This window comes from Nyctibius grandis, chromosome 3 (genome assembly GCF_013368605.1).
Source record: "Nyctibius grandis isolate bNycGra1 chromosome 3, bNycGra1.pri, whole genome shotgun sequence".
Lineage (NCBI taxonomy): Eukaryota > Metazoa > Chordata > Aves > Nyctibiiformes > Nyctibiidae > Nyctibius > Nyctibius grandis.
In genome coordinates, this window is record NC_090660.1 from 98,302,495 (window position 1) to 98,315,102 (window position 12,608).

A 12,608-nucleotide genomic window follows, 5' to 3' on the forward strand; every position below is an offset into this window, starting at 1 on the left:
AGAAACGTAAAAGGCAGAGTCAGCAGAGCAGAAGTGAAGGAATGGGGACATGTGCCTACGCAGCTGTGCAGCTACTGACAGAGCACTGGTGTGGAGGCCAGTGTCTCTGCCACTTACTCCAGAACGTTCTCTCCTGAGCTCCCTTGAAAGCATGGCTCAAAAAAGCAGTTTTGCACAATGAAAAGTACCTTTTCCATGGCTTGAAGTAATTTCCTCACAAGTTATATCTCCAAATATACCTACCATATATCCAAAACAGAGTCACTATTTAAGCATTCAAGTAAAGTTATCTTTCTAGAACACGTTCACAGACCTATTGACAATCATACCTTTATTTTTTCTGAGACCAACCGGAAGCGATGGCGTAGGCATCAGATGTTCAATGGATACAGTAACTGTATTTTCCACCACTTGGAGATTCGCTTCTCCTGAACCACCGTCGGTCAGCACCTTGTCTCGCTTACGCTGCTGTCGCTTCTCTCTGTTACTGATTTTTGTTTCCCAGGTTCCTAAAAGGTCCCCCAAATGAAAACATCACTAAATAAGTCAGAGAGCAAAAAGGGAAGAGTTTTAGCTTGTTTCATATCAAGCCGAAGTCTGAGTACAGGTTTGGCTTAAAAATCACAGACATGGCAGTCAACTTCAACATGAGTTTGAAAACATGAACGACTGCCAAAGGTTAAGTTTTTTCTGGATGCAATGCGATAATACTTTGTTTCACAGAGCAAAACGTGAACAACATGAGGACCGTAATATTCACTTTTCTCAGTTTTTGTAAGGTTAACTTAAAAAAAAACCAAACAGTTGACATTATTAAATACTGTTGTTTCAAAGATCACATTTCCAGATGTAATATGCGACTGTGGAGTTATGACACAATGAGTTTCTTGTGTTTCTTTATGAAGCACAAACAAGTAAATCTTAAACAGCATTTAAGTCTAATTGCATTTTTTCTTGTATTTGTGTTCAGTACCTTCATCAACTTCCTTTCCATCTAGACGTGACATATCCTGAATCGTTTTAGCATCTCCCTTTGATTTCTTTTTTTTCTTTGACTAGAATAAAAATAAATCATTCTTTTAATACTTAGTGATCACTTGACATAGCAATTTAGAATCCCCCACCCCCCATTGAAATACAGGAGTAAATTTAAAACAGATTTTCCTGAACCTCCTCTGTATGGACAGTCCCTTGAAAGGAGTACTACACAATACTAATTCCTAAACATAAGTTAAGACTATTGAAGTAACATGAAAGACTTACACAGTACACAAATAACAGGTAGGGGGAATGATTACTCATGCTACAGAGCACAAAGCCTGGTAGAAGAAGCTATGCTGACAGCATCACTGTCACAGAGGAGTATGAACTGTTTGGCAGGCAGATCCCACTCTGGCAAAACTTGTTTTGTGCAGAAGCAAGTATAAAGTTGTACATGGAGAAATAAAGAATGCCAGCAACTCCTTTAAAAAAGTGGATAAGAGAATTCCAGCTTGGAAAATTACTTCAAACAGGAACTGTGATTACAGTCCCTGCAACAGACAGGTAGTGTTGTTTTTTTTTTTTCCAAGGTTTCATTAGTTATGGCTTCTTGGCTATACAAGCAGAGATAAATGAAGAGGAACAGAGATGACTACTTCTGCAAGCAGTTTTTGGTGCAACAGGTAGAAATATGAAGTGTTAAAAAGATAATATTCAGAAAAAAAGAGAGATGAAAAATGACCCAAGATATTGGGAGAGAGTATATTGCAGAAAGTCTCGGAGATTAATCTTTTGATGAGCTAAAGTGATGGCAAATGGACCTGACTACCTTCTTAGAAGGAAAATACAGTACTAAAAAGCTTTTCAATCTAGGGGAGAAAGGTGTAAGAACTACCAGATAACCCTGAATGGAAAAAAACAGACTTTAAGAAAGACAGTTATCCACTCAAATGTTATAAGGGGAACTATTGACTGATTCACTGTCTCTGGAATATTTGAATAAGGATATTCTCAGAATGCTGGATGTCTTTCTGGAATGCATGCTTCTGCCAGAATAAGACTAGTAATTGCTAGCTTTATACCTGAGTTCAAACTACATGATTTTCTGGTCTCAGATGTCCAAGAAGAATATAACAATCTCTCTAGAATTCAGAATTGATAACAGCTAAATTATCACCACAGCTGCAGCAGATACCCTATGGGCCCACAATGGCATGCAGTTCACATGCCTTTGAGTTAGCATGGCCAAAAAGTATCATGTTCCTTCAATATAGGTACTGAAAGCAGTATAGCTGGTTAGTGCAGCACTAGAGACAATAAAAATTTCACTGGTTATAGGCAGTGCTGTGCCAACACACCTATAACACTTAGGGAGCTGACTTGAGCAGTTAACTCATGGTTTACTGCACTAGGTGACCCACAGAGGGATGCACCCAAACTGAATTATCTCACATATTTGCTCAGTAGACTACCTTTACCCACATACCAGCAATCTAACTTCTGAAAAGTCTCCAAAAGAAAAGGGCTGGTTTCAAAAGCAACCCGAGAAGAACAGGTTCTAAGAATATGAACAAGCCAAATTATTTGCCAGAGCACGTTCCAAGGAAAGAATTAAAAAGGAAAGTGGACAGCATGAAAAACAGTTATGAATTGCTTCTTGGAGCTCAAGCAGAGGGAAGATTAGTATGTTTGTACCTATGTCTCCTGTTTTCAGCTACACTGAGAATGGAAGTTAAGGTCTCAGCACCTCCCACTCAAAAAGCCGTAACTACCCAACTGTCCTCTGGCACTAAGAGAACACCTGAAATGACTTCAGAAGTCTCCCAGACAGCAGTTTAAGATAACTGCTCCTCCAAGTTATAACTCCAGTTTCTTAAATAACTAGCTCCTACAGTAGTATCAACATAAAATCTTAACACTTCTCATGAAAACATCAAAGTTTAACAGTTTTAAAAATAAGTTTATTAATAACAAACACTATTTAAAAAAGATCAAGAATTCAAATCTTGAAAATATACTTACTTTCCTGATCTGAGTTACTAGAATCTAGCCCAAAAAAACAGAACTATAATTAGTTATCCAATTTACTCATCAGCTGCCAAACTTAGTGCTGTAACAGTCACTATCTCAGTAACAAACTGACTGAAACAGCAAGAGATGTTAGAGGTTACTGAGCAAGCTAGCAGATCATTTTGCAGAAGCTTATTAATTCAAAGCATCACCTTCTGCAACACAGAAAGCTGCTGGTGTTCGCTCTGCCATCAGCCAAAGAGCACATGAGGAACTCAGCAGACCTCCCAACATTTTTTAAGATGCACTGTCCCCCACGCAAGAACAATAGAAAAATAAACCTTTCTTCCTCGTCCCTAATGGTCTGTTTATTTCTAGTATTCAAGACAAGGCAGTTGTGCGTTTGCTAACAGAATGGGCAAAGAAGTTTTAAGATCCTGCAATCTCATACACAGAGTCACTTCTTAGATACAGTCCCTTACACTAAAAACTAAAAAAAAACCAAACAAAACCCCCCTGTACTGTGCAAGTCACTAAAATGGAAAAAAGCGAAGAAGCTATTGAAAGTGTCAAGAGAATCACAAACCCTATGAACAGCCACAACCCAGACATTACCCAAAGCTTCCCCTCCCCCAAAGCAGGAGATCCAACTTAAATGACTATTCTGAAAAAAACATGCACGAAATTCACAACCCCGAAGCAGCTAAGAAATACAGAAATACAAAGGGAACATGATTTTCATTGAAAGCATACATTCAAGCACCAAAAAACCAAATCATACCCTTCAGGTCATAGATTATATATATTCATATATCTACATACATGCACACAGCACTTAAATCCCACCCATTGATTTATACCACCCATCCCAAGCTATATAAAGACATATACACAGGACCTCTTACAATCTTCTTAGCAGGTTTATAATGTTACAAATGCAACAGATGCCCTAAGAGGCTTAATCACATAATCAGATGCCTGTAAAGTTACCCATAGTTTAAAGAAAGTTCTTGGGTATGTTTTTAATTGAAGGGTAACAATCAACTCCTGAGGCAATCATGCTTTGCCCAGGGTTCCCCAAAGTGATATGAAAACATAATCAGTTGAATAAACATCCATATCCATACAGTGGTACTGATGTCCTGGAGCTGCAGCTTCAACTTAACATTTTAAAATTGAGATTACTATGTGTGCAATTTTAAGGTAAAGCTCAAGTTTAGCATTTAAACACCTTACCTACTTGGAAACCTGCTTGAGATAATGTGAAAGTTGAGAACAAAAATATAGTTATTCCTTCAGGATTAGATTTTATTATGTTCTTGAAAAAACCCACAAAGTCAATCTGATATGTGACACATGGAGAAAAGAAAGTAGTGTACAGCAGGAAATTTTAAGGCAAACCCATTTCACAAAAAAAGTCTGTCTATTTGCCAATGCTAAAAACATTTAGAGCCCTACAGTCAACAACAGGATATGGTCTTAGCCAACATACTAACTGCAAAAGAAGTTATTATAGGATAGTCAAGTAAGTTAATTGAAGTTTGAATGAGCTGAACAAATTACAATAATCAGCTACTGGTTCCTGACTGTTTATGCATAACTATTTATTTTTCCAATACTCCTCAGTATAGTTAGAAACAGAAATCCCTAACAGTAGGAAAAATTCATGCACAACGTTAACAAAAGAACAAAGCCAAAAATTATCAAAGGCCTATCATAAATATATCCATGTTGTCTACAAATGATAGCATTTATGATAAGGCTACAAGGTATTAGTCCTCACAGTGCAAAAAATAACATTGCCATTAGTATGGTTACCTTTTAGATACACAAACCAAGCTTTAAAAAGATGTTTTTAATGTAGCTGTTCAATTTGCATAACAAAAAGCTCACACCAGACTTCAAAGCCCACATTTGTCATCAGAAATTAAGAACTCTAATCACTAATGGAGACATCTGACAACAGAAATAAGCAGGCACACAAGTCTTAATCCTTTGAATAGTAGTCCCGCAATTGTTAGACTATTTACAAGCCACTTAACAATACTATCATTATGTTGGATCTCCATAGAAGCCAGCAAAGATGAAACACAAACTTAATTTCTGTAGGCTTAACATTTTCACGTGGTGAACAGAGATATCAGTGTTTAGCAGGGGGCAGAGAGGGGGGGGTTTGCTTTATGCAAGCATTCCATGATAAAGCATGATCTCAGAAGTTAAGAAAATACTACTTTAGCTCTTTCCAGCATGAAATTAGATTAGTACTCTTCTAAGTAACAGGATTTCAAATCACATATAGTTATTAGATACTGAAATAACGTTCACTAAACTTTGATATTGTCATTTCATATGCATAACTGACCTTTTCATTCTTCTTTTCTGTGTCCACAGGCTGCTTTATATTTTCTTTACGGACAGTTTGTATTACTTCATCCTCAGATATATCAAGGAAAGACCGTCCATTAGGCTGTGTAAACAATAAGTGGGAATAATAAAAAATTTGGAGAAAGTAGATGAAGCAAGCCCAAATTACACTATTATTGAAATGCAACTATTTGTTGACTGAAAAATGCTCACAAGATTATTAAGTAAAGCAGACAGAATTGTGGATTGGTGCTTAAAATACCTACTGCAATTCTATATTTATCGAACATAGAAATGAGAAAGGAAAGAAAACAGGCCTCGTCGTTTCCTCTCAATCCTACTCAACACAGGAATTGCTTAACAAAAGGTGAATTTCTGAAAGTTACCAGCTTCAGAACAGCTACAGTTCTATGTGCCATTAATTACCATTTTGGAACAGTTCAGCAACAGGCTGAATTTTTAAAATAATTTCTACCTTGACCAAATTTCTGCAATTTCTACCTATGCATACCCCTCACAGCTCATTGCCTTCACAAGTTAAACCTCATAGCAGAACAGAATTTACAAGTCAAACACAAAGCATGACTAAGCATGACATCCCATTGTTCTTTTCAGACAGACTTGATTATAGTCCTTAGGATAGTCTACCGTTTTCCCCTCACATAATAAAGGAAAGAAAATTACTATGTATTATTTAACATACAAAGTTAAAACTCTGGACAGTCATTAAATCAGTCTTTATCACCACCTTTGACAGCAAAGGCATACACCTTAGCCTATATATTCCCTATGCAAAAATGTAGTAATTCTTTAAGTCATGTTTATTGTTAACAAAAAACTATGACTGAAGTTACTGTGCTTAATTGCAGAAAAGAAGAAAATAAGCAAAGCATTATACTACTGTTAGCCATTAATTTCACTGAGTGAAAAACAATTGTCAATAGTAGTGATTGATACTGAGTCCACACAAGTTTCATATTGATTAATTTATATGAATCATTATGAATGTGAAAGACTGAAAATTAAATAAGACATTAAGCATAAGTAACTACTTCACAGTAGCTTTTATTTCTGCAATGACTTTTTAAATAAAGTTCAAACTATATTATCTTTAGTTGTTTTTGTTATTAAAAAAGCAAAAGCTATTTTAACTCTGCATCACACAAACCTTATTGCTTTCAAGTAAAACAAAGGCCATACTACAACTTAGTGTGACCTATTCCTTCAAATATCAGATCTGATCCTCAATTTAACTGGTATAGGTATTTAAGTCCTGCCATGTTATATCATGCTTACAAATCACCCTTGGCGTGGTTTCACCAGTGCATTGCTTACTGTAGTTAGCCAGCATGCCAACTTCTTATTTTGTAACTATTAATAGAAATTGAAAGATCAGGTCACCTAAGCCCTCTTACTCCTGCAACAACCAGCTTTAAACTAGATTTTTCATATCTAAGATGCAGTACATTTCCCTCAGCATTCTGAAAATGAAGCATATTTTACAGATCTGTGTCTCAAAACTCCTTCTAAAAGTTCCTCTCAACAAAACTCACAGTACTTGATTCCACAGCGATACCAAAGACCTGACAATCAATCTTGAAAATAACCCGTTGCCAAAAATCAGTTCTTGAACCCCACTCTTTTCTCCAGATTCCGCACAGCCATGTTATTAGTGGTGTGATGTCTTTCAATCCATGTTAGTATCCATGACGTTTAAGATCTTAAGCTGGAGAAAGAATCACTATTTCTAAGTTATTTAGCTGTAGAGTTAGATAACAGATTTGCTGCATCTAGTATTGGACTTGTGTCAAAAATGTTTAACTAAGTTTTTTAATTCTGTACCTTGCTTTGCTGCTTTGCTATTACATATATACCTTAAATTGAAAACCACTTTCTTAATTCCTCTCAAAAATTGAATAGGTAAAAGTTTTCATCTTTAATTAAAAAAAAAAATTCAGCTGTTTCTCTGAAATAATAAACTAATTCATATCCATTAAGAACCCTCTGGAAAAATTCATCCACATGACTGTTTAAAATGCTGTCTGATCATCTGATCCAGTAAAAAACAACCATAAGAAATGTTTAAAAACTTGTACTTTGATACATTCAAGGAGAAATGTATCCCTGAATTGTAACAGTCTCCTTTTCAGTGGAAGCTTTCCACATTTATTTTCTGCCCACAGATGAATCATAGAATTTTAACCAAAATTCATGTGACCATTTTTGGATATACCAAAGATGGTAACAGAAACAGCAAAGAAAAAAAGCTTTTCTATAGTATTCAGAAACGTTTCTTTTAAAAGACGACTACAGCCAAAAAGACTAAGTTTAAAACTTCATGGAAATATATATAAATATATATATTAAACGTCCACTAACAGTATTAATTCATTCAAATTGTGTATTTTATTATTTGCTATCTTTTTTCATCCTAAAAGCTGCAGGGAATACGCAACAAGGTAGAAATAGTGCTGTCAATAACACTACTGATATCTGAACGCATTTCTTGTCTGCTGACCTTAAAATCCCAATATTTAAATAAACCTTTTTCACACATTCATTTGGGGGTCTTAAGATAATCCAACAGTACAATAAAGGTTTTGCTGAGGCTGTGAAAATGAAAAATATTGTTCTTTAAATATGGTACAGCACAATGGATAACTCAGTTTCACGCTTCAAATGGCAGTAATGACATTGCTATCATTTGAGTCTTACAAGGCCATATTAGCCAAAGACCTTAGTTACACATTATACAGATATGCCTATTGAGAATATCTTTGGCCAATGAAAGAATCTGTTTACCAATATTATTTTCTGTATCCTTCTCCTAAGAAAGAAACTCAGCAATTTTCTCTTTGAGCACTGAATAATCCTACAGCTCTACTACTCCTGCAATTTTGCAACTAACACACAGAAAAAAAAGTGTATCAGTTGAATGTATGAAAAAGTCTTTATACAGTCTAAGTGCAATAAGCATAATATAGTCATAGCCTGAAAAGTTCTTTACAGCAGATCAAGCAGGAAACCTTCTCAAATGAATGCAAATGTTTTACTAAAATGTGTAGCACTTACTGTCCAGGTGTACTTCAAACAATAGGAAGTACATAGTCAATTTGGTGTTTTCTGCTTCTACAAACAGATGGTATGAACTGCTTTCTAAAGCTGTAGCAAAGTACAGAAAATGGTTACTCTCAAGTTTCTATGATGTTTTGTAGATTGTACAGAAACCACGTAAGAACAGTTTCACCTTTTTCTGCTGAAGGTTTAAAAAGTGGAAGAGAGGCACAGCAACTATTCAGAAGGAAAAGGAATTAAAATTAAAGATCAAGAGATTTTTGGAAAGAAAATAATTCTTAAGAGGCCAAAGAACTCTGTGACAGGCGACTAAGAGCTCTGCCCCTGTAAGGAGCTAAAAAAAAGAAAAAAAGAGAAAGGGGCTTCAGGTTTACTGCACAGAATCTAAAGTAAGGATACCGTGACACTACCTTGCCACAAGCAGCTGGAGAAAAGCCAGAACTGGCTCTGTAAACTATAGTGTTAATGAACACTATACTGTTTCAGCTTCATTTTTTCTCCGTCTGCCTGTACCAAGTAAATAAACAGAATCTTATAGTTGCTACTGTATCCAGTCAATGCAATGCTATTCAACTAAACTTATTTCACTAAAAATATCAGTTAAGTTGTACCCTGCCTACACAGGAACTGAATAAAGCCACGTGCAAGAAACAAGGCAATAATACTCTTCCTCAGAAAGGGTACAGTGAAGAACATTTCTGATCCTGACTAATGAGAGTTACGCATCACCTGCCATACAATGAGCTCAGTAATTCTATATGAAAGTAACCCTGCAGCTTTTAATTAGACATCTGTAGCGTGCTCTTTAATGCTACAGACCAGTTGCTCTAAGCTTTCTAAAATGCCCGCAATGGAAATCTAGACCCTGGCATAGCAAACCCTGGAGTAAATCTACTGATAACAGGCTTACTCTTTTCCCTTCACAGACCTCAGTATTAGCATCTCAGCATAGAAAAACACTAGACGAAAATGCCTAGGCAGCAATCAGTAAGAATTTTTGTTGCATCTTTAAGTTTCCAATGTTATTTTGAGAATTTTTCACGTGGAAGTCACAAAATATTGGGACATGCTATATGGTCTCTATGAACTTATCTTGGGAAATGAGCATAAGGCAGGCCTATTAAACTTTGCCACTGGTATAAACTTATTTGCACTACAGTTAATGATTCAGTTTGTGCATTTGCTTTTTGGAAAAGGTGTGGTTTTTTTTTTTCACCTCTGCATGGAAATAATGAATACAAAGTACCATAAAAATAACTGTATATATTATTTTGTGCTTGAGTAAACCAAGCTTGAAACACTACAAGTATTTAAATTCACCAAAAATGTCAGTTAAGTTTTATGTAAAATTAACACAAAGTTTGCTTTTATGAAGCCCTGCACTACAGAGCACTGTCAAGTTAACAGTGTATCTACCTCTTCACTCTATCTTCTGTTGAAGCATTTTTTAATGTCTCCAATGATGACTTGCAAGAGTTGATGCTTTGTTTTTATACTGGAGTTTTAAGAAAAAAAAAAAAACAAGCTAAATTAAATTATTTCTAGGATTAGTCTTTGTTTTTAAGAAGGCATAACAGATCTACTAAATCTTGAAGGATATACTGTTCAAGATGGCAAAAACCACCACATCTTTAACGTGCCTTCTCCAAAATGGAGACCTAGCTACACTGGAAAGATTCTGAGTCACAGTGCTTCCTCCTCTTGGTACTCGGCGTTCAGTCTCTTGCAACTTCCAGAATCAATTTCAGTAGTTCACTGCTCAAAGACAGGTTGGTGGCATATGCAGACTTTTATTGGTTTAAGATATTCTAGCCTTAACTTCTCATTAAAAAAGAAAAACAAACTTAATACTGCCACAGACTCAAACGAAGGTACAAACCCATCTTCTCTCCTTTTTCTGGTCTTTCCGTAAACAATTCAGATTTTATAGAACGAGATACAATGAAAAGACACAGTTGTAACAGGCAGGGGATATCTGCTGCACTTTCATTCCTATAATCCATTTGGACATAAATAGGATTACAAACATACTAACAATATAAAAGCTATAGAAGCAATCCCTTCAAGCCCCAAAACTATGGTAACTGGAAGCTTTAAAAGGACAGTTGATAATTTCTGCATTCTACTAATTTCCTCATGAAGCACACACCGACTGTCAAAGACAGAAGGTTCCCACACCACATCCTGAGGATTTAAAAAAAGAAAAAAAGAAGACAGGAATGATCTGTTTGTAAGGGACTGCTAAGACACAGATTTCCTTATTAAAGGAGATGATCCTTACTGTAACAACTAAATCAGACGTATTCCTACTGAGGCAAGCTCACTGCAAGACTGACGTTAACATGTTCTGTCGAAAAGACACAGCAAAAAGCCTTACTCAAGTTTGAATCATCACAGCATTTATGGGGCTTACAATGCTATTTCCAACAGTCTACCTGTCTGGACTGAAATTCCTGGCTTTAAAACCTAAGCCATGCTAAGGTCTCCATTACTGGCTCCTAACCCTGCAAGCATTCGATTAATAATAATAAAAAAGTAATGCAATTGTTTCCATTTAAAACGCTTCTAAAAACAAACGAGTGTTTTCCTCATCACCCAGAACTATTAACGTGTCATTTCCGTGTGTGCGCGCTGCTCCTCCAGGTTTTCAAAGCAATCGAGTAACCCAGACGACACGAGTCAGGTCCAGGGCCCACAGTCAGGGCCCCCCCATCCCTTCCACAGGCACACATCACCCAGGTGAATCGCACGGCGCCTCAGGGGGAGCTCTGTGGCCCCCAGACCCTGCGGGCGGTCCGCCCCCTTCTCACGGGTGCCTAACCAACCTGCAAGCGTTTCACCGAGCAGGGGGCACCGGGGACAGGGGCCGAGGAGAGGCAGCCGCGCTCGGGGCCGCTCGCCAGACGCGACCTCACCCCGGCCCCTTCCCGCAGAGGACTCGCCGCGCCCGGCCGGGTGCCGCGGCAAACCCCGCCGCCGCCGCCGTCGTCCCCCCCATCCCCACCCCCGTCCCGTCGCTGTCAATGAGCCTTTCATCCCCGCCTCCCCCGCTGGCGCCCGGGCCCAGCCGCCTCCCCCACCCCACCGTGTCCTCACCCCTTCCCTCCCAGGCAGCGCGGCCCTCACAGCACCCTCTCACCCGCGCCGTTTTCTCCGGCAGCTTCTTCTTGTTTCGCTTCTTCTGCTCGTCGCCTTTCAGCTGCAGCTGCCCGGGGCCCGCGCCCGCCGCCTTGCCCTGGCCCCCGCCTGCTGTCAGGCCCGCGCCGGCCGCCTCGTCGCCCTTCCTCTCCGCCGCGCTCCGCGCTGGCTTCTTACGGAGACCACCTCCGCAGGCAACTGCCAGGAGCAGCCCCAGCAGCCCCAGCCCCAGCGCGGCCGGGACCACCAGGGCGAGCCAGGTGGGCAGGCCCTGCGGGTCGAGGCCCAGCTCGAGGCCCAGCTCGGCACGCAGCAGGCCCAGGCCTCCCGACAGGACGTCCCGCACCCGGGCCGCCGCCTCCTCGGCCTGCTGGGCCGCCGCCTCCTGCCAGCTCCCCGCAGCCATCGCGGCCCCTCTGCCCCGCAGAGGCCCAAACCGGGCGGGGCGGCGAGGGAGCGCTCAGGCCGAGCGCATCGCGGCCTCGGGAGAGCCGCACTCGCCTTCCCGAGCCGGAGCCGGGGAGAACGGGACACGAGCAGAGCCTCGGCGGGACGCGGCTACCTCAGCCCCGGAGGCGCCCGGGTCTCCTCCTCTTCCTCCTCCTCCTCCCCGCCCTCCGCCTCACCCGCAACGTCACCGCCCCGCCGAGCGCCCGCCACTGCCGCAGCGCGCCGCCGCCATCACCGCCGCGCGCGGGGCGGGAGGTGACGCCTCAAGGGCGGCCACGGAGCTCCCCGCCTACCGCCCCCTCAGCAGCCGCCTGCCGCCCTCCTCCCCCGCCCCGCCCTGCCCAGGGCGGTGCCGGTCGCGGAGAAGGCGGGGGAGCGGTGCGGAGGGCAACCTCGACGTGGCAGCGAGCAAGCGAGCGGGGCGGGAGCGGCTGGAGCGGCGGCGGCGGCCGAGGAGCCGCTTGGCGCCGCCAGGCGGTGGGGCCGGGTCGCCCCCGCGGTCGGGGCGGGAGATCCCGCGGCGCTTCCACGGGGCCAGGGCGGGCGGCTGCGCCCGGGGATGGCGGCCTGAGGTGGCCGCTTGTCCGCCT

The 12,608-nt window shown here is 40.9% G+C and overlaps 1 protein-coding gene across 1 annotated transcript in view; it reads right to left on the reverse strand.

Moving 5' to 3' along the window:
• Positions 1 to 12,121, reverse strand: part of MTDH (metadherin) — a 33,916-nt gene extending 21,795 nt beyond the window's left edge. Inside the window, 4 exon segments of the mRNA XM_068396834.1 lie at positions 330 to 509; positions 974 to 1,055; positions 5,354 to 5,458; positions 11,570 to 12,121. Of these exon segments, the coding sequence (XP_068252935.1) occupies positions 330 to 509; positions 974 to 1,055; positions 5,354 to 5,458; positions 11,570 to 11,974 (772 nt within the window). The 5' untranslated portion in view covers positions 11,975 to 12,121.
• Positions 12,122 to 12,608: the final 487 nt, after the last annotated feature.